The 26,531-nt window shown below is 44.7% G+C and overlaps 1 protein-coding gene across 1 annotated transcript in view; it reads right to left on the reverse strand.

Annotated features, from left to right (window-relative positions):
- Positions 1-26,531, reverse strand: part of CTNNA1 (catenin alpha 1) — a 120,861-nt gene that overhangs the window by 87,505 nt on the left and 6,825 nt on the right. The window contains exons 2-7 of the mRNA XM_048320109.1: positions 16,483-16,589; positions 14,436-14,631; positions 7,505-7,671; positions 6,633-6,752; positions 4,536-4,802; positions 1,816-2,019 (exon numbers count right to left, since the gene is read on the reverse strand). Of these exons, the coding sequence (XP_048176066.1) occupies positions 1,816-2,019; positions 4,536-4,802; positions 6,633-6,752; positions 7,505-7,671; positions 14,436-14,631; positions 16,483-16,587 (1,059 nt within the window). The 5' untranslated portion in view covers positions 16,588-16,589. The remainder of the gene's footprint in view (positions 1-1,815; positions 2,020-4,535; positions 4,803-6,632; positions 6,753-7,504; positions 7,672-14,435; positions 14,632-16,482; positions 16,590-26,531) is intronic.

Here is a 26,531-nt window from a genome sequence, read left to right on the forward strand (position 1 = left end):
ATTTTCACCATAATTTATCAATTGCTTTTTCCACTCCATTTCACTGAATTTCTAATCTCATTTCCCCAACTACACTGTCTACAATCATAACATAGCAGTGACTTTAAAAAATTCAGTATGCTCCACTAATTTCACAATGTGTTAAAGGAGATAACAGAGGGAATACATTCTTTCCATCTCAGCATGATTACTTTAACTTGCCTATCAGAGACAAAAGCACATGGCTGAGGAGGAGGACAGGCATTGCTGTCAGAGGAAGTCAAAGCTCTGCACTCTCACAGGGCTATTGACCAACTTTCAATGAGACAAATGCCACCAACTCCTACATGCAAGACCGAGCATTTACCTCTTGCACATGTTTAATTACCCTTTGGTGGCTGCTCCATTTGCAATCATGCTGACAGGGCTCCCTCCAATCCAGCAGCACATTTGAGGGATTATTGCTGATGCTTCATAGACTTCTAGAACACCCTGCTCAAAGGAGTTCTGAGTGGCACAACTCCGTGCTTTGCTTCCCAGCTGCAGTCTCAAGTTCTACAAAATGTCAATGCTGAGCACAAGTGACTTTCACAAGCAATTAAGACAGACTGCATGAATACCTAGCTCAGCCCGCAGGCTACATCACACTTGCCTTTCAGTTTTGTTCAATTACTTTGCCCTTCTTTTGGTAAACAGAAATCCTTGTTTTCCTTTCTCTCTACCACACACTGCATCTGTTCTCTGAATTCCACCACCCCAACCCACACATGGCAGCCTTTGGACCAGTTTTACTCTATGTTGAAATCACTCTGGCCAAAAGATTTGGAGGTAAGGTATCTAATGCAGCAAGGTTCCTAAATAAGTGCTATTGCCTAAAAAAGCTATCTCTGAACTAAGTTGCACCTCAAACACATTCAAAAGCATAAATAAGACTTCACCTCCTCCCATTAAGCTTTCTTCAGACAATTTTACTTGCCTCAGTGCTACAGGCCACATAGTTTGCTTAAGTTGTTGCCATTTCTGCAACCTTACTTCCAAAATCTGCTTTAACAGTACTGAAGTTCAACAATTATACATAGTCTAGTCTATAATCTTATGATATCCTGATCTCACCTCTCAACACAGCAAGTTCTTCAGATTAAAACCCACTGGAACAAGAGGAAAGGGGCAATGGAGGGGAAGGAAGTCCAGTATTGCACCATGATGCCCTCAAATGCAGAAGCTCATCCGCATGACATGACACTCCAACTGCAGAAACACTCTCAGGCTTCAAACACTGTGTGCACATTCAGTGCCTAAACACTGGAAAAGAACTGCTCTGAGCCCAATATTTAGACCAAACTGCTCTCAGGATTTTTTACTACATAGTTAACTTCCTACATCACTTCTACTCAAGCTGAATAGCAACAATAATCAACTTGATTCTGACAATTTATGCTTTCAGCCACAAAGATGACACAGTTAAAGGTTCCAAGAGCCAACAGAAGTGAAGTAGAACTTTTGGCATAGGCCCAGTTACTTTTTGTAAACTGATGTTTGAATTTCTCTACAAAGCAGTATTAACAGTTATAAAATAAAAGCAGTGCCAAAGGGTTAATACTTCATGATAATAACACTTGTTTGGAAGACTGGAGATGAATTTTAAGGTAAGTATCACTGATGATTTAAGTAGGTTTCATCCCATCTCATGACAAACCTTTCAGGCACGCTTCTTACTGTTCAAATTCCTTGGGACAGAACAAATCAGCTTTGAGGGATGCGGCTTCAACTCCCTATTTTAGCTGATGACACGGGGTTATACCCCCCGAAGCGAGCAAGCAGAGCAGGGCTACTCACGTTGCCCATGTACTCGGAGAGCAGGTCCTGCAGGGCCTGGCGCACGGCGTTGCACTCGGCCACGATGCGCTCGCGGCGGTCGTCGCGCGTGCAGGACGAGTCGGCCATGAGCGCCGCCCCGCTGATGATGCTCTCCAGCCGCTCCTCCAGGGACGGCCGGAACCGCTCCTCGCTGAACGTCGAGGGATCCACGATTATTTGTTTCTAGCAAAAGAAAAAGTTCTGCAAATCAGTCACCAGCCAAAGCAGTGCGTTACTGTTAAGTCATCCACGCAACCAACACTTAGAGCAACCCCCTGATCAGGCATGAAGAGGCAAACGACACCATTTTGGCACTGAGGAGGGTTTTCATGAGTAGTTTTGTAAAATTACTAAGAGGTTTCCCAGCAGATTATATTGCTACTCATTTCTTGTGCTGCTTTGACAGCTAAAGAAAAGTTGGCCACAGGAAGCCCTGTTACATGAATGGCAAAAATCAAATGTGCCAGCAAAAATAAGGTTCAAAGTACAGAACTCTTCCTAATGACATGTCAATCTGGACAGGCCTTCACTAGTTAACTTGTCAGATGTAATTATCCCATCATGAACAAGAAAACAAACATCCAAAATTAGCTCTATGTATTGTGCTCCATTGCCCTACTTTGTAGTCTTTCTTCTCTTCAATGTTAGGCAGGTAAATACAACTGTATTCTCAACAATTCTCCGAGTGAAACATCAACACAAAGGTTTCAAACCACACAGAAATCAATTTCTTCATGGCAGAAAATTACCACAGGTTTCTCCTGCCAGAGTGCTAGCAAGCACAGCTCATACCAAGAGACTCAGGGCTGAAACAGCAGCACTGATGTACCTGCTCTCACCACCACCCTGGAAGCTCCCCAGAAGCAGCTGCACAGCATTTATCACCTTTGAGTACTTTCAGGTGATTTGTTTAAACAGGTCTGTAATTTAATAAAGAAAAATAATTTGGCCATTTCATGGCTGGGTGGTTTGTTTAGGGTTTGGTTGGGTTATTTCAGGGGCAGAATTTGTTAATTCTAAAAGGAACCCCAAAGCTTTTTGAAATGGGAATTTCCTCAGTCAGTTTGTACTGGAGCTAACCTCTGCAGCCATGTCACAACCACCTCCTCCTGCCAGCCAGCACATTTCATATCCCTATGGAGTAACCACACAGCCATCACAGCAGGATGGGAACATGGCATGTGCCCTCCAAGACATTCTCTCCTCATTTTTCCTGAAACTTCTAGCCATTGGCTAATAGAATGGTACCACTCCAGAACTGCACCATCAAAAAAGAGAGATAACAATCAGCTTGTTATCTTCTGGTAGCCCTTTAATATGTTACCATCACTGGAGTATCTGGCAGCATGTGTGCTCAAAGCCTCTGTTACAGGAGCACAATAACACTCAAGCAGCAGCAGGAAATGAAGTGCCGGGATAACATCTGCCAAGAACCTCAACACATTTGTTTTGTCAGCCTCCTTTGGCAGGGATGAGATGACAAAGCTATCGTGAAGCTGGCCTGCTGATCAGGCACTGCTGCTATTAGAGAGCCTCACAAAGTGGAATTAAAAGCTTTGTGTGAACTGCAACACTTAAGAAGTAGTCTGCAGCTGTATACTGGAGAGTTTGTATAGTAAAATGGGGTGATTCATGAAAACTCCCATTAGCTGGTTTGAGCTGTACAAGCCAATCCACAAACCTGAACTGAATTGCTTCTTCATTTCCAGCCCCTGACACGGTGCTGCTGCAGGGCTGCCTTCCCCTCCCACAGACACCTGTGAGAACCTGCAGCCCCTCGGGGCTAACCCGAGGCACACTCCTAAGGCTTACTGATGGAATTTCAGAAAGGCAAACTCAAAACTGAGATCAGTCACAAAGATCAAGGTAGCCATGACATCCTCTTGTTACCCAAGAGATCACAGGGAAAGGCTTCCCATCAGGCACAGGGAGAACTCAAACAGAACTTCACCCTGGTAAAATATACATGCCAGAAAGGGAGGAACAAGAGTGGTAAGAGCAAAAAAGGAGGTGGTGATCAAAATCTGGCAAAACCACAACTATTAAATGCCTTTTGAGTGATGGCTTTGCAATATTAAATAAAGTTCTAGAGTTAGTTAGTGCTACAGTGTTTAAAATTCAGAGGCTGAATCAGGTAGACACCGAATCCTGGCTTCAAAAGGAAAGCGATCTCAGTAAAAATGCATGGCTGTCCTCAGCAACGTGCTGAATGCAAGATAAAGAACATGACAGATCAGTACAACATATCAGTGTGAAATGACTTCATTTCCAACCCAAGATCATATTAAAACTTCCCACTTCATGTTCCTCTCAATAGGTAGTTTCAGCAATTCCAAATACATTATTCACTTTTAATAAATCACTTCTGTCACCTCCAAGAATACATTACATAAATATATTATGAAATAATCAATTTCAAACAAACCATCTAACGTAGCAGTAGGCTAACTGCTATTTCAGAGCTAGTTTTACTTGACAGCCTTCCATCACCAAGAACCACATATATAACTTTCTATATTCCATCAACCCTAGTTTGGAAAATGACTTTTTAAAAAAAAAAGTCTACTTTGCCTACAACTTGCTGTACTTCAGTAGAAATGATCTTCCAGGCAATATCAATGAAAGCAAGCTGTGGCTAACAAAGCAGGTGAACAAACAGGAGAGCTCGAGGGGTTTTTCACAGCAAGGTTCCAACTCACATCGAAGTTGTTGAGGGCGTAGGCCAGCTCCCCGCCGCCGCCCTGCTGCTGGGCAGCGTCGTCCGAGGCCGTGGCCTGGGCGGCGTTGGAGATGCCACTGACCGCCTGCTGCAGCTGCTTGTAGATCAGGTCCCTGTTGGCTTTGTAGGCAGCGACGTCGGGGTGCTGCAGGCAGGCCTGCGACGCCGTGTACAGGATGGGCACGTTCTTCTGCAGGATTCCTCTGGCTGCCGCCATCTGATCGCGGTGACCCACATCTTTCAACTCCTGTTAGGAAAATTAAAGGGGAAAAAAATTCATTTGAGAGCACTGCCCACATTCAACATCCCTACACTGTCTCCCTGGATCTTCAGAGGACAAGCAGGTTCTTTGCCTCAAATCTGCTCAAATCTGTCTGCTGAGTATTCCTATCCTTAAGGGCTCAACTAATTGCAAAACACGACAGATCCGTGAAGTCAAAAAACAACAACACTGCAGGGCAATTCACAACACCACAATTCAAACTCTGACGTTGGATTTTTGTTCTTCTGCAGCAGAGGACCAGCATTTTGAAAGTTGTCCTGTCTTGCACTTGCAGATGAGAAGCAAGATCATCTTTAATTTAAACTCCCAGACTCACAGCCAGAATGTTTTCTTTAATCACACCTAGAAGATGGTGTGTACTCTCCTCAAGAGACTCAGGTACTTAATTTCAGAAGAACAAATATATAATCTCATTCAGCTTCTTGTTCACCTCCAATGAGACAAAATTAATCCAATGACTGTAATTACCACTAATTCAAGGTTAGTGAGCAAGTCCATAAGTCTTTCCCCAAACACTCTGTGCTGTAATTCTCTAAAGCACCATCACCTCTGTTTTGGAACAGAAGCACCACAATCAGATAAAGCTTCTGAGTCCAGCACAAGCAGTAAGTTTATAAAAGGAGGAACAACCACAGTTATTAGCAGCATCATCATCCCCAAGTTACCTCTTAAATCTAACACAGAGGCAGTGAAAATGAAGACAAGGACTGCCTTACTGAGAAAAGGGAAAAAAATTCTGTCAGACTCTCTAAAATGAATGGGCAATAGGTGACCTCTGTAAGGTACAAACTGAGCAGGCAGGGCACTCCAAGCAGGCACAGAGATTTACAGATTTTGTACAACCACTTCCTATAGTGTAGAACAATCCATCACAAAGCAGTTTAAGAGCATTTATTGCATTGCCATCACAACCCTACTCCCATTTACTGCAATCAGATTTGAGATACATAACCAACTGGCAATCCCTTTTTGACTGTACCCAGCTTATTTTCTAAGACAAATCTGTGCAAAAAAACCCAAGCAGTGTCAGAGGTGCATAAGCAGCTTTGGTTTATACATATCTACAGAACAAAGAGGCAAAAAATGCTCTAAAAGAATTATGCTATTCCTGATAAGTTTAACTGCCCACACCTCTGCTTTCTTTTGAAAACTTAACTACACAAGAATGAGTCACACCAGCGCTGTTGAACAAAACAAATTTCACACGCAATTTAAGGCTAAGGACAAGCTATCCAAACACAGAACATACCCATAACAAACAGGAATTTAAACTCCTTCTCCAATGGACATTTCAGTGCCAGACCAGTGGGCAGCACCACTCACTTCCTCGGGAAGTTGTGGCTGTGCCCAGCTGTGAGTTTTGCTCCGTGTGTACGTGGACGCGTTCAGTCCATCTGCATGAACCACAGCAGCAACGTGGTCTAGTGGAGAGTGCCCCAACACTGGGGCACAGCTCCCTGTCCTCACCCACACCTGCACTGCTTCAAAATGGAAGTGCAGCTCTTGGGGAGCAGCATTTCACTAGGGCACTAATGAACTGACATAAACAAATGCTACTAAGAACAAATTCCATCAGAAGCAGCACCCTACAGCCAAGCAGACTTTTCCTGCTTACCAGGCAAGCTCACAGTCCCTAAACATGGCAGAGCACAACACAAACTACTCAGCAATAATGGAAAAAAAATACATAAAAAGTATTACCAGCAACAGGCACTGTCCAAGAGCAGCAGGGCTGCCTTATTTGGGAAAAGAAAAAGAAAAATTAACATACAAAAGAAAGTTGCCGCACTATACCTGTTGTCTTTTGGCTGCCATTATGTTAAGCTTGTCCACTTCTGGTTTGAGGGCTTTGTACTGGATACCCAAGTCCTGCTCTGTGCCAGCATTTCTTAGTTTCAAGATACCATCTTCCACCTAAAAGAATATATATTCACATATTTTTCCAAGAAATACAGTCCACAGGTCAGGAAGTAATTCAGAACGTATTTCATAGCAGACAGAGAAAGCAATCTTCCTCTGCCCCGTTATTTTTTGGTGAGAGACACTTTAAAGGCTAATAGGATACAGTGCTTAGCTACTATTTCACAGTCACCAGCTACCAGAGACAGTCAAGTACACACATCTGAGAGAGCATGAAGGAGTCCAGGGCCCTGGCAGAGCCATGGCAGCGGTCAAAGGGCACAAGGAGAGTCCTCAAAGCTCATTTGCAAAGGAAGACCCAGTATCCAGTGTCATCTCACTTCAAATTCTGCACAATCACTCACCCACCCTGTTGCCCATGGGAAGAAAAGGCTTCCTCAAACAGTCCACTCTCATTTTTATTTAGCCTGCCAAAGCTACTCATCCCTAGTAGCTGCAAGGGAGTCCTGGTTATAAGAAAGCCAAATTACTTCTGTAAGATGAAAGGGCTGACTATCACCCGCAGCTGCAGACCAGGGCTCAGTTAGTTTCTGTACTAAAAGTTCAGAGCAGAGTGCAACTCAATGTCAAAAGCTACTGACAGTGAGTATAAAAATGAGTGACACACGCCCACTGCACACATTCTGCTGAGAGGAAAAGCCCCAAGACCCTCCCCGGCGCAGAAGGGAGCCGCTGCCAGCGCACACCCCACGGGGTCACACGGGGGCACCCCCGGCGTGCCAGGCACAGCACAGACCCACACTTACTACTTTGAGCTGGACAAGCAGCTTGTAGACATCTGCCATGTCAGCCAGGATGAGCAGGCGGGTGACGGCGGAGAGCAGGGCGCGCGCGGCCCGCACCATGTTCCCTCGCTTCACCGACGAGCAGGGGTCATCTGCAAACTCCCCTGACGCACTCTTCATCAGGTCACCTGCACAGGGGGACAGCAGGGGCTGCTTTAGCACCACACAGCACTGCCTCAGCCACCAGAAAGATTCCTAAGCCAACCTAAGTCTCTAAAACAAAGCATTTGTGAAATACAGCCGACCACTAATACTGCATGTGGCTACCTCTGGGTACAGCTACCACATGGCATTGGGGCAGAGGGTTTGTGCAGGGAGGAAGGGCTGGGAAATCACACTTTGGTCCTTATTTCCATTTGTACAGGTGTTTCAGCATGCCAGAATTCTCTAGAGAGGCAAATTCAGCATGCCTTTGCAGGGCTGCAGTTATTTGCCAAGCTACGATGCTTTCAAAGCCTGAGCAAAAGCTTTGATTTGTGTGCGTGTAGAGTTAAGCAGAAAGCAGCAGAAAGCCCAGAAACACACAGCGAGCTGCCACAGCTCCTGGGACCGTAAACAACTCCGAGCTATGACCTGGCTGGATATGCCCCGCTTGGAATTCAAAGCCAGGCAGCGCTTCGTAAAATGCTTCAACATTTCATAGCCTGTGGGGCTGCATCTGGTGCAGGAGCAAAGAATTTGGGTTTCAGATGGTAACAATGCCATTGGTTAACTATGAAAAGCAAAGGCCACTCTGCACAGCTACAGCAATTCCTCCAGAAGGCATTTGCAAAGCATCAAAGTAGTGCCTGCAAATAGTCAGAGGAGTAAATTTTGGATTTCTCCCTCACTTTTTGGGGCAGCTTCCAGTACCACTGTTCCTACACAGCAGAAAGTTTTGGAATCCACATTATTATCCTTGGATAGCTCAGCATCTCAGAAACACAAAGAACAGCTAGGACTTAGTTTAGAAAATGGTAGGTCCTCAGGGTCAGGGACCTGCAGGCAGCAAGAGATGACCAGAAAGCAGATTGCTATAGCTGCTGTTTCAGAGGCTTCCCAAAAACCTGTATGAAAAAGTGTCCACATGGCCAAATGCCGAAATAAAAATAGCCTGTCTCAGATGAGACTAAAAAGCCTCCACCAGTGCTTGACAAGTGACAGCTGACAGTGAGTCCCTTGGAGCCCCCCACACCAAACAGGGCGAGGGCTGCACCGAAATCTCTGCGTGATGCAGTCCCAGGAGGCTTCCACTTATTTAACAACTTATTCTTAACTGCTCAGAAATGCCAACAGCTGGAGAGCCTGGGGTTAACCATCCTCATACATAATATCTTGCCCAGGAAGTTTCTGCCACCCAGGCACTCTACACCTTCACAGCTAAATTCAGCCCAAGCACAGCTGCCAGCCTGCCCAAGCAACCACATCAAAATACTCAATTTTGTTAAAATGCTCCCTCCTATGTAACACCCTTCCATCATCTTAAATAATATAACCAAGAGTGGCATATAACATTTTAAGATAAAAATATGCTACTTCTGTACTGGGACACAGCAAAAAAGTTTCTGTCCAAGTACAGGCCAGCTCTCAATATCAACCCAAAGCTATCCCCTACCCAGCTTTGGGGAACACAACTCAATACTTCAACAAGGCTTAAGAACTCCAGATTTCCAGATGGGTGAGAGATGATGTACCACCAGTGCTGAAAACTTCAAATCGCCAGATCACAAAACCCCAACAGTAACTGACATGACCCTTTCTTTATTCCTTCTGGAACAGGCTGATAATAAAAGTCATCACCACAAGTATGAAATCCATTAACAATCTCAGGATTTAAAGGTATATATTTACGAGAGCATGAAGTAACAATAAAGGGGAATGGCTTCAAACAAAGTAGGTTTAGATTGGGTATCGGGATAGAACTCCTCCCTGGGAGGGTGGGCAGGCCCTGGCACAGGGTGCCCAGAGCAGCTGGGGCTGCCCCTGGATCCCTGGCAGTGCCCAAGGCCAGGCTGGACATTGGGGCTTGGAGCAGCCTGGGACAGTGGGAGGTGTCCCTGCCATGGCAGGGGGTGGGATGGGATGGGCTTTGAGGTCTCTTCCAATCCAGGCCATTCTGTGATATGCCAGAACCAAAGTTCAGTACAAATATTTCCTTCCTTATTTACTTATATGTAAAATTCCCACATTTTTAACTCCCAAAATGTTGTTTTCATTTATTTTCTATTTAAAACAATTTATTGAAGGGGCCACTTGCTTCACATGAATCTCAGAAATTGCTAATGAAGTTAAAAACCAAAATTATCCTCTATCCATCTCTTAAATTGCAACCTTTCAAGCCAGTCCTAAAATAAAATGCTATTCCCTTTTATTTTAACAAGAGATTTTAAAAGATTTAGTGAGTTTCAAACAGCTTGTCAGGGTGTCAAAAGATAACCAGCTTCCCAAAATTAAAAGCAGATTATATTTAAAGTTGTTGCATATATATACATTTCTGCCAATTAAGGGAAGCTGGCTTTCAGACTTCTTTTATAAAGGGAAAGCACCATGGGGTAGTTATTTTAGCTGGATTCAAAGGGCAAGAGGGCACTCTGGCCTGGCCTCAATGTGCAGGTACTGCATTGTGTGTGCACATCAGCAGTTCCAATGGGATCCAGCACCATCTTCCCCTTTTCAACACTGAACACAGGTAACACAACCACTTCGGAAGAAGGATTTTAAGAGTTAAAGTAACACTGTGGAGAAAAGTCCAACTAAGAGACTCAGATTACAAAGCTGGTACAAATCCTTACATGAGTAGTCTGTTTTTCCAATATAACCTTCATTAGATATTACAGGGGAAAGAAAATAAAAACAGAGTTGAGAAAAGAAGAGACAACAGTAGTCATCCTGTGGTTTTGCCAATCAAGCACTAATAATTCAATTAAATCGAATGGAACAGAGCCCATTTTAGAAATGGTAAGATTTTAGTCCCTCAAAAGAAAATTCCCACTTTCTAGTCTCTTTCCCCCATGCCCACAGGGTGTGGCAGCACTTTCATGTGGAGCATGATGACCATGCTGGACACACCACCAGCGGGAGGGCACAGCAGCAGGCAGGACGGGCGAGGCAGGAACACCCAGGACACACTGCTGCTCCTCTTCCGAGCTGGGAATTCGTGCCCACACATCACCTCGTACCTTTCAGCACTTCCAGTTCAAAGCTGTCCCCGGGCTGCTTTGCCAGCAGTGCCAGGGACACCACGAGTGCCACCAGGCCATTCCCTCCTGCTCACAGCACCCCGCTGCACTTCCCCAGAGGCTGCCATTCCCCACCAAATGAAGGCAAGCAGGAAATCAGAGTTTCAAGTCTCTACTACTCTGGATACTGAAGTGCCATCCCCAATAATGCCACCTTCAATGCCCACCAGCAGTGTCACAGCAGGCTGTCCTGGCTTTCTGCTATAAAGGATGAGGCCCCACATGACCTTTTGCCGTATCAACACAGAAATTGGTACTTATGGCAACAATTCTGGTAATTCCGTAATCTTGTCTTCAATTAAATCCATATACTGTCTACAACACTCCTACAGTTTGCCAAGAGCCACCTCAGAGCTCCCTCAGGTTATGGCTTTCCAAAGTGGCACATTCCTAAAGCATTGATGCAGGAAACCAACTGAACTCATTGCACCTTTCAAAGAAATTTAGCTAACTGGTCCCAACAGAACTTTAAAGCTGAATTTTCCAAGAAGAATTCAGTATTTAACTTCAAGATGTTCCACAACTGGCTTCCTACTGCTCCTTGGAAATCCTTACACCAGATATCTTCTGTGATGTACAGTTGAAAAAACTGTTTTTCCCTTTCATAACTCATCTCACTGTTCAGTTTTGAAGAACCCTTCACTTAGAAACATGAAGCAGAAGGACACTGAGCTGAATCAGTCGGCTCATTCCCCTGCATTGGCAACCTGAGACATCAAAGCATTCATCCCTTCTCCTACCTCAAACCCAATACACAGGCTTAGGCTTTTGAAGTTTTAATTTTTGGTCTGTTATGTAAAGTTGCCATAGAAGACACACAGCAGCAAGAGCACAGCTCATTCCCTGGATCCCCATGCTCACATGCAGCTACAGAGACAGTGAGCTGTGGCCATCAGCATTCCAGGGAATCAGGAATGGCCTTGCCAGTCTGTTCCAAAAGAAATTTCCTTCTTCAGCCCAGTTTGGAAGCTGTCTCAGTGCCAAGCACCTGGGTAAGGGACTGGTTCAAGTTCCACACCACTTCCCAACAGCACCAGAAGAGCTGAGCACTCCAACACACAATGAGACCCCACAGGGAGCTTACAGTGGGGAAGTCAGGCTGGGCAGCACCAGTATTGCCCCTTCTGTTACCCAGCAAACCTCTGATGGCAGAAATGCCTCTAACAAACACTATGACAATGCTGAAATTGAAAGTGTTCACATCAAATGCTTTCCCAATACCAAGTCTTTTCCATAACCACAGCAGGATCTGTTCTGAAAAACACTTTGATTCCTTATCTCCACTCTTTAGCTCAAAAATTTCCATTACTTTATAAGAAATCAAAAGTCCAAGCTTTAAAGGGCCAGGAATCTTACTGTAGGATATTTCATTAACTTGCTTAATATTTAAAGCGAGTTGTAATTTATTCTGCCATTGTAAAAAACAAGAAGACTTTGAAGATCCTCTTACATTGATTTAGGAGGTAGCCATGCTATTATTCATTTGAAATAGCTCTTTTCACTTCTTTGTTTTTACCCCCAGCAAATGAGATTTTATGAACAAGCGTGCTCACTAAAATCATGTACTCTCTCAATCTTCTCGCTAGGCTGAAAAAAAAAGTTTTTAATTTTCTCTGATGAGACAAGTTATCTATTGTCCTAATCATCTTCGTAATCCCCATCTACATTCATTCATCTTTTTTTATTATGGTAACTAAACCGCTCCCTACTCTAAACAGAGGCGTTATTAATGCTATTTTCCTGTCCTCTGCTGAAGATTAATTGTGCTCTATATCTGTAATCCCACTGCTGCTGTCAGACCCAGATGCTGCCAGCTCGTGATCACCCTGCTGCTGACCACGACACCCAGATTCTCCTCTCCACTCCTGCCCCAGTTGCAAAAGGCAGGTAAAGGCACCACCACCAGGAAGATTTGCTGAGCACATGCTCAGGCTTTGCATCACACTGTCCTTGTTTCTCCAGTTCATTAATGCAACTGGTCTAACCACAATACTGGGAGCTTCTGAGGTGCACACAGTGTATATAACCACATACAACCTCCCAATGTATCTCCCTGCTGCTATTAGCACTGCTGAGAATTGCAATCCTCCTGGGCACTGGCAGCAATAACCCTTCCCTCTGTTCTAGCTCATCCTTCACTGCTTGCTTCTCATTTCCTCAAAGGCTGGTTTGATTTTTAATTTCCTCACCAAAAGCTGCTCCGCTAAACCTGGCCAAACACTGGCCCTGTGATGGGGCACAGCTTTGATCCCTGGTTGTGCAGCAACTGCATCCCCACAAAGGATGGTGGGCCCCACTGGTGTCCAGGAGATTCACTGCAGTCTGACCACCCACCCAGCCTCAGGAAACAGGCCCAGCCCCCCCTTTTAGGCCACAATTCACACAGGCGGCAAACAGCAAAAAGGGAGAAAGAAGTGAAGCAACATTAAGGTGGGAAGTTATTTCACTCCAGCAACTCTCAGTTACGAGCTTCACCTCCTCTGTCAAAGGCAACAGAGCAGGGAGGTTTTGGCATCAAGCCTATGTGTAGTCTCAGAACCAAGAAGGAGCCAAGAAACATGGGAAAGGGTCATCTGGAAGATTTTTTTATCAGTCTCTCCTTCCCACCAGCTTCTCACTGCAATATTCAGCTACAAATCCAGCTCAGGGAACTTCTCAGTCCCAAGGGCTGAGCAGAGCTGCCTCTCTCACCAGCATCACTGAGCCATTTGGAGGCACCCACAGATGAGTTCTGACTCTCCACTGAGCAGCAAGCACCAGCAATTAAAGCTCAGAGTCAAAGGGGTCTCTCTTGCTGTTTGTTGTTGTTGTTAAATTAAGCCAATTCAATTAGCCCCTTATATTGCAGCCTTCTTACCTTCATCTTTCTTTGGTCTGTCAACCAGGCTCATCCAGAACTTAGAACCATTTTCAACTAATATTTCACCACTCTGCAACTTCAGCTACAAACAAGTAATTAATGCTAATGAGTTTTCCCTTTCTTGCAGCAGCAGCCGTCACCATTAATACCAGTTGACTGGGTTTCACTGAAGCATAGAAAAGACTCATGACTGGAAGAATGATAAATGATTTATGAGCAACAGTATTTACTAGTGCATATTTTAGAGTAAGTCAGCTCCACAGGCTTTTCTTGAAGGTCTGCTCCAAGAAAGTAAAAAATAAAATTATAAAAATCAACATTAGACGTGAGGAAGGAAGCCTGGAATATTTAATCAAGGTCTTCACATTCTGTTTGGTGCTGTTTACATCTTGCATATTCAAGAAACACATCTCTGTCGAGTCAACACTTGGCTCTTCCTCCTACAGTGCTGGTCTGTATACAGCCAAATATTGAAGAAGTTATTGACATATTTGAGATGCAGTCCCATAAAACTTATGGCTGTGGGGAGCACGTTTACTTTTGAGCCTAAACTGAGTTTTTAAATGCTCTTTAAAGAACCAGCCCTTCTGCTTCTCTTCTTAATCTCTACTTGGAACATCCAATTTCCAGACCCATCCAGTTATATTACTGCTCCGGGATGGCAGCCAGGCAAGCTGAGAATCCCCAAGGTGAGAGGTGCAGAGTCATTAGAAAGAGCAGCAAAGGGAAATGGGAACGGTTCTGCTTGCTCTGAAGAGCCTCTGCTTGCTCTGAAGAGCCACAGCTTGAGAAGCCACCAGCTCCACACCCTTACCTTGCTTGCGAACATCTTCCACAGCTGCCACCAGCTCCTCCTTCAGGAACTGGCTCTCCTTTGCAATTTTGTCTCCTTTCTCCAGGAAATTCTCTGTTGCTTGTTCCACTGAAGCAGCCAAGACATGGGCCTTTTTAGAACGGCCTCGCTTTTTATTGGAGGGGCCCTTGTTGCTGGTGTTAACCAGTGTTGTTACCTAAAGGCATAGATGGAAGGGAAAAAACCCAACATCAAACAAATTTAATGTTTATCCATTTGATAGTAAGGCCACTTTTTTTTCTAGACTGTGTATTGCTTATACCTGCACTGTTGCCAGCTCAAGTTAACCTCATGAGTGTTTTTCACATTTAAACACTACCATGCTTCTTGATTCTTTAGGTGAGCAAATAAATGCAGCTAAACAACTCAAAGACTTCTCTTAGAAGCAGCAGACCTCAAAAGTTGATTTTAAGAATGGAGATCTATTTGTATTTTTGATAAACTGCAGTGTCAGTAACAGGCCAGAGCTCTTTGGCACCGCATGAAAGAAACCAAGGTGGGGATAATTAGTTTGGGATAACTCTCCAGCCATAAGAGACCCCAGACAAGGTTGAAGTCTGTGCCAGTAGAAATGTAGAGACACAGTATCTTTTCAGTCCAAAACAGTGCTATAGCCAACAGGCTGAATGCACAGCAAAGGATTTGGTAGAGCTCATTTTTCCCTAAAAAAAACCCCAACTGAACTCTCACAATCCTCCTGTAATCCACAATATTTCTAAGCTCTGTGTCTTAGACTGAAACCCTGCTGGGAACAGGCTCATCACCAGAGACCAGGAAACCCCCAGGTACTGCCTGAGCTCAAGATCAGGATCCATCCCCTTCTATCCAACACAGACATGTCACAAAATCCACACACACACTTCTCCATTTGCCTTACTCTTTCCTCTCCTTTTTGGAAAGCGTAAGAAAATGCACACAAAGCTACTTCAGAGGGACATTAAATTACAACACTAAAAAAATTACTACTTTGGAAAGCCCGAGGGCTGCTGACATAAAGGTCCTCAGAGCTGAATCTATCTTCCCAGTTGGCTGATGTAGAGAGGGAAAGCCATCAGCTGGGAATATCGTGGCTGGTTAATGGGGAGCATTTGTGCTGGGTAGTCTCAGTTCATCGTGTTCTACAAATAAAGAACAAGTTGCAACAAGGCAATTTGCTCCAGTTCCCCCTCTGTATTTTGTCAGCCACATCATTCAGAAAACTGGGGGTTGCCAGTACAGCCTGTTGTGCTCATTCCTTGAGGAGTAAGTTCAGACACTCCACTTGGTGAAAAAGGTCCTGTGAACAAGTGTGCTCAGTTAAGTTTGCCAAATTAGGGCAATTTCTCCTAAGCAAAGACTCCATCAGTAACTTTGGCTAAAAAGCCTTATCATCCAACTGCCCACCTGAGGATCCAGAGGGAACAAGTGGCAGGTACAGACAGCAGCTTGGTGACTAAAGGGAAAAATACCAGAAACAGAACTTGGCAATTCCCATCTGCACTTAGCAGGAATGGTGTCCAGCTCATTCTATCATTTTAGACATTTCATATTCCAGGAAAACAATGCTACAGGCAAAGAGTGAACTGTCTCCAGTGTACCTTCTCTTCCAGACCTCATAGAAAGTCTCTTCCAAGAATTTTCAAAACACCCAAAACACATAGCTCCCTTTTACAAGACTTACTCCAGCCTTCCTGAGCTCTTCAGTGCTTTTCACTGGGGCACATACACCCCACAGAAAGAAGCTTTTATTCACAAATCCAGCACAAAGTGTAGGCATGGAACATTATTTCAATCAGAAGTGCATGTTAGTAACTGCTGTGTCTTATCAGGTGCTGAAGCAGCAAAGTCTCCCTTGACTCATGGCCAGTGACTGTTCCAATGAAACAGAACAAAGAAACTGCTTGTAGACTTTATCGTTAGTTTGGAGTGTTTTACACCTAGAATTTAAGCTTTGTGACTTAATTAAAATAAAACACCAAAACAGGCAATCCTCTTTATGACTGTTGATTTTGCCCCATCTTCTTCCTACCTGTGTAACAAGAGGCTCGAGCAGCCTTTCGACTGCCAGTGTTCTTATCTCCAGGCTTTTGGGGTCCCATTTGAAGTTCACGTTGGCTGCAGTGACAGCAGTCATTTCTGTGAGAACAAAAGAGATACATGAATACAACTTTTTATTGTTAATGCATCTTAATAAATTAAAATAGACTGTTAAATACAAAACATCCATTTAGTGTAAGTGAAGGTTACAGCATCTCCAGAAACATCTGTTTTGATTCAAATAGTGAGTTTGACAAATATACAGGTATTTGACAATATACAGATATTACCTGTACATTTTGGTTAGAAAATAAAACCAAAAGCAAATAAATCCACACAAAAAACTACTGCAAAGCCACACTGTTTTATCAGAGCAATGACAAGATCAGCAGTGCCTGGGCTACTCACTGGTGATCCCCGAGCAACAAAGGACCACAGGTAGTGGGGACACTTCACCCATGAAGCTGAGAGCCCCCTTCTTCCAGGGCTCCCTTCCAGGGCCAGCTCTCCTGTGCTCCCAGACCAGCCCTCAGACACAGCCCAAGGCGTGGGGGAGCAGAAGGGAACACCTTGACTTCAGCAGCCCCAGAAAGCTGCCCATATTCTCAGCTCCACCACAAGTCACTACCCCAAAGGCTCTGCCAAACCAGGAGCCAGATTTAACCCAACCCATGCACCCTCCCCCTTCACCCAGTTCACCTTTGGGGAGTACAAAGGTAAAGTAGTGAATCTAAGTCTTACAAAGCCAGAAAATCCAGCTGGTTCATACTTAACAGCTTACATATCTATTACACTTCTCCTTAACATTTGCATAGTAGGGAAAAGCAGATTTGCATGAAGAGATCTGTTCAAAGCTGTCACTGAGCCGTTTCTTCCCGTTACAGTTTTATATCAACATCCCAACGGAACAGCAAACATACTTATGGGAAAAGTTGAGTGAAACTACTAAAATAGCTCTGCTGTTGAGACCAGGAGTCCAAAAAATCAGAACTAAAAATAAGGAACTACAACAAATCACTGGATTAACACCATGGTGCTGCACAGCACAATGAAAGAATAAACTGAACAGTAATCTCAGTAAAAACTGGATTTGAAGTATTACAGAACCATAAAACCAACTCATATCACTTCAGACATAATACATTTTAGCTCTTCCTGCTTTGAGCTGACCTCAAAATTCAAGATTAGACTAAACCTACATTTGTAACTTTTTATTTTTTAAAAAGTCAGGAAGAGAAATAGATTTCCTAAATCTCCTTCCACCCATCTTCCTAAACACCTACTGTTGAGGTCATTTTAAAGCTTATTAGCTGACATTTTTAATCTTTCTCTGGACAGGGCATTGCCTGTGCAGCATCTCAGCAGTCACGTTGCTCTGACAGCACCAGATGTCCCCAAGCTGCCAGACAAGCACAACATCCCGTTATTTTTAAGAAGCAGGAGGCAAGGCACTAATTTTGGTAACCAACAACGTTTACAACACGTACCAACAACCAACTGCTCTCTCCCGACCCCAACAGCTAATTGTGCTCAGGAGGGGCTGCTTGTTTCAGAGAATAAAAGCTCTGGGGCACTGGAGGAGCTCAGCATCACCTGGCTCAGGGCTGGTCCCCAGCCGTCCCACAGGCTCTCACACCACGGGCACCATAGGAGAGATTAAGAACTCACTCCAGCACTGCTGGCCAAAGCTGACACACTGAAGCACAACTTCACAAGGTGCAAGGTGGAATATTCACCCAACTGCATTCAGCTCTCCACTACACCCACGCTCCAAGTGCCCACACTGCTGGGAGAAAAAAAACTTTAAAAGCTGAAAGCTTAAAAAAAGAGAGACTAGAAAGAGCCTGATCAATGCTGGCATACATGGAACCTTTCTGCTGGCTTTGGCTGAAAACACTTGTGGGTGCAGGTGAAGGCTCCCAGCTCCCAGAGCACAAGCCAGGCCACAGTTCCAGAGCCCCCAAGGAGCCACAGGCAGGTGGAAGGTGGTCACCTCCTGTCCTCCCCTACCTCTGACAGTGACCACTAAGCACTGTGAACTCACTGATTAACCTTCTCTCTCAATCATCCCCTTTTAATTTCACTCACCCACTGGCTTGTGCCACAACCCAGATGCTGGCACAGGGCACCCTTCACTCCCAGATAGCTTCCCACCCTCCACAAGGAATTTCAGTGGTTTATTCCCTCCCCAGTAGCTCAGCATGAATGCTTCCTATGTAAGAAGCCAAGAAAAATACACTGAAAACCTTTGTGGTTTCTGAGAAACATAGCCAGGGCAAGGAAAGCCCAGCAGGTTTCTAAAGAAAGGCTTTTTCTGTGTAGTTAATGCTGTCACACCTCTTGCAGAAACAACGTGCAGGACGAGGTAACCACGAGAAGACACATTAATTGTATTAGTAGCATAATAAAGGCAATTCATCTGAAAATACATTAGTATGATAGTTCATGAACTGGCCTAAAGTAATGGTCTATAAAACCACTTAGCAGCAGCGCTATTGAAATTTATCTAAAAAGCAGCGCTTGATATCAAATAGCCTGTTTGGCAGCAATGGCTTGGATATCATTTGTACATTGCAATAAATACGTTTATTCAGTTGATACTTGTGGAGAATACAGGAACAGGCTATAGGTTACCAACACATGGGTGAGATGGCTTTAGGGGATAAAAGGACAGCAGCCAGGGTCATGTTCTGGCATGGCTGTGAACCCACCACGAGGACCCTCCAGTTCTCTGGAACTTGTCTTTTCCCTGTGACTGCTCAAGCTCTCCCTCATTGAATTCAAATACGGTAACAGGTAGCAAACCACATCATGGGATATTATAGCAGAGTGCTTCATCCTTGGCTCCTGGAGAGCACACCACAACCCCCACTGCAGTCACTCCAACATCTGCAGGGAAAGAGGACATCCTCTGGAAGGGGAACCCACCTGCAGAGCAGTGCAGCACTGGTTTGACAGCTGGGACAGCCCAAGTGACATAGAAACAGGTTCTCCATGCCCCAGCCTCACCACGAATTTCAAGGACAAAGCAGCACAGACCTCACGGCAGAAGAGTGAGCGGCACTGAATCTCAAGTGCGGGAATATATAGAACAACACCACTGCACAAGGAGTTGTGGTTGCCCAGCCTGTGGTTTCATAAGCAGCAGAAAAGCTGCTTAAAGACCAATGTTCATCCTCCCACACCCCTCCAGGAACTCATTCCCGTTTGCACATCACACCCCCTCCGTACTGGCACAGCCTTCCCCACGCCTGAGCGATTAACCAGATGGGGAAGGACTGATTTGGCTGAAGGGAAAGAAATCCATTTTTGCAAGGTGGGCTGAGATCCCCATCTGGCTCACCGTGCCACCACAGACACTGCTATGGCAAGGGGAGATGGCACCATCAGCTGGCACCCTTGGCAAAGCCACTGCAGTGGGAACACAGGGCAAAGCTGTGTTGAACAAGGAGCCACTGAAAACTGAGCATCAAGTAGAGCTTCAGCAGAGAGCAGGAATGTCCTCCCCACACATCTGATGCGCACACATGTGAAGCCCCAATCTTCAACCACACTCACCAGCCAGCACGTTAACTGCAAGCCCTTTGGGTTATTATTGAACCAATAGAGGGTTCAATAGTAATGCAACATCTTACTGGGGTTTAGTGCACTGCAAGGACATGAGGGCAGGGGAAGCACAGAGTTTAAAGAAGCCACTTTCAGAGCTGTGTTCCAGCCAACGATCTGCAAGCAGAGCCATCCCTGGAGAACTCTCTATTCCTTTCTACAAACATGAAAGATCTCATCCACAGCTAAAAATTAAGGACAGGTCTCCATTCTGCTTCAAACAACCACTGTTGCTACCCTACTACCCTCTCCCTGCCCCAAACAGACCCACGCTGGCACAGGCCTGATGGGGTGAGCCACTGCAGGGAGCTCAGTCTCGGAGTAAGCTGGTAACTCAAACTTCCCTTCCCAGGTTACTGTCCTGATGGAAGAGTTGAGACTGCACAGGGAGGGAGCAGCATGGAGATGAGCTCTGCTTCTGAAGTGTCCCCCAGGGCAGGTGCCAGTCCTGCTCGGAGAGAAAGATGAGCAGAGGGATGTCTGAGCTGCTGGGGCTGCACTTACACACCCTGGTACAGGAGCTGGCCTGCCAGGAACACACCGAGGGTGATGTGCACACAGTGCTCCCTCCAAAAGCCACAACTGAAGTCTAAGTGTTTTCAAAAACTGGTAATTCAAGGTTTTAGGAATAATTTCAGATACCTACTTCCATAATACAGGCATGCAAATAATTTTTAGATATTGGCAAGCAGAGGAATGCAGCTCTGCAGCTGCTTTGCAGAAGTGCCCTGAAGGCACCCGAGGCTTTTCCAAAAGCCCATGAAGGAGCACAATTTTAACAGCGAGCTCTGCACCCCAATGAATCGTGAAAAGGCCTAAGTGCTTGTGGTCCTGTTTTTCCAGGCTGCACTCCCACACAGCCCTGAAGGCACTGCTGGCTGTAGCTCAGACACTACTGAGCGAGTCCATTCCACCTGCCCTGTACCAACCATCCTGCAGCCACCCCATCTCTGGGCAAGAGTAAATCTCTTGGGGTAACACAGCAAAAAACAACTGCCCATCTCCTGTGCTTCAGTCCCACCACCTTGTGCTACCTGAAAAGTCTTTACCATGACATCTGCTGTCAGTCTTCACACTTAACTCTCCTGCCAGGCTGCTTTCTAAAAGCTTTTAGCTGCACTTACTGATTTCTTGGTTTTTCTCAGGGAAGCCAGCAGTCAAGGAACAGTCTGACTGGCACAGAGAGGAGCTGACCTGGCCAGGCACAATAGACCACATGCTGAATTCCAGCATTGTGCTATCCAAAATACCTGACACCGAACACAGGACAAGAACATTTAATACCTGAGAGGACATTCTCCATTTGAACAGCCTTCCTGCTACTCCTCAGCTGTTCCCCATTCTGTGGGGCTGATGTGCCCAGGAGCAGTTAAAGGTACTCCACCGCAGTTTTTTGCAGCTTCTTTCTCTCATATGTCTTTAAGTAGTCTCACTCATTTTGAATGATAATCTGGTCTCCTCCCACCATGCTTCCAGACTGCCTTTAGATATTCTGTACCACATAATGAGAACAGCCCTTACTCTATCACCCAGGTCCTGGGGATGGAACATGGTGGGATTCACAACACAATGACCCAGCTTCATCTTTCAGACAGAAAATTAATCAGATCCCCTGTTCCCAAGGGAATCCTTTTGCTTGGCTTGTTACCCAAATACCCAACCCACCTGACAACCAGCAGGGATCCTTGACCCCTGCTGAAGGTAGCAGACAAGAGAGAAAAGATCTTCAGGAACTGGGTATCTAACACACCATTAATGCAAATCCTCTGAACAGTTTTGGTTTCAAAAAGTTTAAGGCCCACTTCAACAACTCAGCTCACATGCTGGGGCTTCATATGGCCCACTGACAATTCAAAACTGGTTTTCATATAACTAGGAGTATCCATAAAATAAAAAGTTTCATTCTTTCACTTCACAGTCTCCAAATTAATTTGTCTGCCCTGTTCCACAAATAAAGCAGCACTCGGCAGCCAAATAGCTGCAAGTCAAGGATGTTTGGTATATGTGATGCTTTTCAAGGAGGATTTAAGCAGGCTTTATTTAAGCTGCTTTTATTTCACATCAAGCATACAGAACTAAAAACAGAGAGTCATCCTCCTCTAACACAGCCTTCAACCTTACATTCTACCTGCTCAGATACCAAACTCTGTCCCCCACCATAAATGCCACACAGGTACTACTTCATTAGAAATCCTTACTGTTAGCATTTCACAGTCGGAAATATTAATACAAAGTCAGATGTCATGTTGTGGCAAACTCATATTTGTATGTACAGGATGAGTTTGAGTTGAACCTGTCTTACGAGACCCAGGTCTGGGTGGCAAAGGTGGAATGCACTGCCTGTGTCTGCGTTATTAAACTTGGAGTGCCCCCAAGATCTGAGGTGTGAGTAGATACATTGGCCACGTCCAGCTTGGTGTCAAGGTAAGACCATCCCCACCTCATCCCAAACTCTTGGTTTCCACTGAATACAATTTTACTAAACTTTCAAGTGCAGTATCTATACAAATAATGGAAAAATAGATGAGAAATAATTTCACTGAATAAAACAAACTTCTGTAGAAATCAATGACCATGTTTTCCTTGATGGAATTTCCTTCCACTTAAGTATATTCAACTTTGTTACACCTCTTGTTTTGGGTTTTTCTCCCACAAACTGCAGTAATTACCCAAGAAAAAAGACAACATTCAGGTTCAGATAAGCCTGTTTCTCACGAGTGCCATTCCAGTTCCAGGTCTTTTAATCTGCTTTCGTAAGTTTTTCTCTGCTGCTTTTGTGGAGAAGACCCACAGAGGCACCTGAAACACTCATCAGACAGCCGTACACGGCCAGTAACAAACAAATGCTTCTCTACTTCTCCACTCGTTTAGACCTTGCTACTGAGTTGAGAGATGAAACTCAATCCAGTGTCCCTACAAAAATCCATGAAATTCCTGACTCTGTTTTCTCTCCAGTGTAGGTGTTGTCTCCCAGCAGAGCCAGCAGCCCCAGGGAGCCCCTCACCTTTCCCCTGGGGCAGCAGAGCCCTGCCCAGCCCACGCAGCATCACATGGGAGTGGGCACAGGGCACATCACCAGATTAAGATGCCTCGCTCTCCCCCAAGCAGTCTGTGCTATCTCCTAGCAGCTTCCAAATTGTCACAGTGCTGAGAATTTGAGCAACTCATTTTCAGTCAGAATCAGGAACGTGCTCTGTCACTACAGGCTTTCACTCCTCCACTCAGGTCCAGCTGTCGCTGAGGGGATGAAGGCACGCTCTGCACAAGCAGCTTCACTGTGCTGGTCCTGGGACCTCAGCAGAGATTTCACAATGGCAAATATGATGTTTTCTTGGGAGATGCTGGTGCCAACAGCAGCTTCTTGCCTCCAGTTATGTAAGTGTTCAGCTCTGATCGTTTCCTTTTTGACAGAATTGTTTACCTCAAAGGAGCTAGAAAGGAGGTGCATGGAAGACAAATCACAGGCAGCACAAGCAATTAGTGACTTATTTTTGTCACACTAAGGCCCCAGTTCATGGATGACACCCTGAAAGAATACAGGAGCCAAACTCAGGCTTATACTCACTGAATTGTTCAGATGGATAGCCTGGTATGTCCCAACAAACCTCCAATTTATTTCTGCAGTTTTCAGTTTCCAAAATTCATGCATGATCCCATCTCCATAAAGAAAACTGACAGGGTATCAAGAGTGCTTTAGAAGACACATGTGCTTTTTCTAAAAAAGAGAATATTCTATATAACCAAGATTAATTTTTATATTCTGGCTGGAAAACTTTGTATTTGGAAAAAACCAGATGATGTGTCATGACCAGCAAGCTATTCCTGTTATGAATAAAAACCCCTCTGCCTTCACGGGGATGTTTGTGCATTTTATGCTGAAGACCTGCACTACCACCATGAACAATAACTTCCCAAATCAGAACAAGTGACCACTAGATTAATAACTGCTGCATTGAGCTGTTCTGTGGGTCAGCACTGCGAGGCTCTGGCCATGCAGAAGGACACCACACCTGCATGTTACACAAACAGCAACATCTCTCATGAGCTTATCCCTGCAGTGATGGCAACTTCAACCTCCCAAATGCAGCCCTTACTCAGCCACATCTCTCACATTGAAGCTGTAGGCTCAAACTGTAGGTTCACACTCAAACACAGCAAGGGGGCTCAGCCTGGAGACAGGATGTCAGAGCCCACGCAGGTCTTGTGCATCTGCTGGACCATCTGAATTCAACTACCAAGAGCCCTTCCAACCTCAGCGTCTCTTTCCACTCTTGAGGCAGAAAACTCTGTGAAGCTTCCCTAAAATCATTGAGAAAGAATTAAAGAACAGCTTTCTGGCACTCTCTGAACCACAGCACACATTTCAGACCCTAGGGACACACAGTCAGAGCAGATATAATAACTAGGCTGTGGCCTCAGAGCATGGCTCTTCAAACCCCAAACTATGCCAGCACAGGTTCCAATTACCAACCTTAAGTTAACAAGCAATGCAAGAAGGGGCAACCTTTTAACAAGTTAATTTTTGCCACAACTCTGTGTTAAATAAGAAAAAGGTTGTTATAAATTAGTCCACTTTATCAACTGGCAGAAGAATTTGCCACGGCTGCAAAATTGATTCTTGCTTAGCTTGCAAAAACTCACTGATGGCTGGCAATAAAGGGAAAAGGAAACCTGGGGATTTTTGTTCTGATCTTCCTCAGCACTCAACCTGTAATAAAAAGTGCTGTTTATGCTAAAGAGTCAGAAATAACCAGAATCTGACCCCACTCAAACTGCATTTTCATTCCTAAATTGATATGCTGTTATGCAATACTCTTCAGTGCTTTTAGCTGACCACATCTTCAAAACCTAGACCTTCATTAACAATTTAAAACTGTCAGAAGTGCACAAATACTGGAGCTGTTGGAGCTGACACATGTGTTTAGAAAAAAAAAAATGAGACTCCCTGTAATTAGGGGGTTGATGAAAATCTACTTAAACATGGAGCAAATGGACAGCCTTGTATTATCAGAGACTAAATACCATAATCTGTCTCAGTTGCATGCTCAGCGCAGCAGTAACTAAAGACTACATAACAAAAACTTCTGTGTTTTAAGAATGGAAAAAGTTTTCCACAGTTTTCTCTTTTTGCAAAAACTACTAGAAGCACCCACTGAAGCAAAGGAGAACACAAGTGTGAAGACTCTTCAAAGGAAAATGTTTTCTAAGCTTCCTACAAAAACTCCTTCAGAAGTCCTTTCGCAGTCCTCCACTTTGATTCAGGAACACTCTGTCACTCTTAGCTAAAAATTACAAAGCAGTTATTTTTTAAAGAAAAAAGTAACAAACCCCACAGGTGATGAGGCCGAGATTTTCACTCCATGCTCAGGGCAACTTCAGCAACACCTCCCAGCTCTAAACAATGAGTTACTCTCACAGGAAGAATTGCACCATCACCACACGCCCTCAGACAACTCTCAACTTGCAGCTCCACCAACACACACCGTGAGTTTGGAAGGGGGAAGGGGGGAATTCACAAAAACAAACCCCAGAAGAAGGAGCGAGCATGAATGGGATGTACAAGCCTGGTTTGGAGGAGTTAAGCATGTTTTAGTGCCTGCACTAAAGGCAGGATGCTCTGCCAGCCCATCTCCTCCAGGCTGCAGACACTGGGAACACAGGGCACTGACAGATGAGAACTTTGCAGCTTCTCCAGAAGAGCAAAGCAAGCAATAATAAAAACACAGTGGTGTGATGAATTTTTGGATGCTTCCCAGAGCTCCTGCACGGCCATAACCCCCCCCCTTCTATCAAGTACAAACTCGCTAAGGGTGCACCACAGTGCATGAGAGTCAGAGCTAACCATGATCTATCTGCCTGGGCAGGAATCCTTTCGAGTCACTGCCTTTACACATAGGTGACCAATTAAAGCAACTTCCGTTAAAAAAAAAGGTCACTGTCCCACCCACATTCACATTCCGTAAAAGCAACATGAAGGAACCAGGTTTGAGAAACAGGAGTCACTGCTTGGATGGTCTTGCCGGAAAAGAAAAAGATTTTAATGTAGTAACACGGCCATTTACTAAGTAGAAACCAACCTACATCTGATTAAAGATACATTTTTCTCTCTCCACCCCTTCTTTTCACCCCCAGAAACAGGAAACATCACAAACCAACAGAACAAAAACCAGATGAGCTAAAAAATCCTGTTCCATTGGCTTTGCACCAGCACTTTGCCTCTGGTTCTGCTGAACACTGCATCTTTCACTGACAGCCATTGACTTTTCCCTAGGTCCACAATAATATTCTCTTAATCAAATAACCATATTCAAATTGTCTTAACCAATTCTGTAAACTAAGTAAACCAGCTTAGAGCACCTGACGCTGAAGTACTGATGCATAAAGACCAGAAATTAACTTTTTTTCCTTGAGGTTATAAGCTTTGAACCCTGCAGA

The sequence above is a fragment of the Corvus hawaiiensis genome, chromosome 15 (assembly GCF_020740725.1).
Source record: "Corvus hawaiiensis isolate bCorHaw1 chromosome 15, bCorHaw1.pri.cur, whole genome shotgun sequence".
In the NCBI taxonomy this organism is placed as follows: Eukaryota; Metazoa; Chordata; class Aves; order Passeriformes; family Corvidae; genus Corvus; species Corvus hawaiiensis.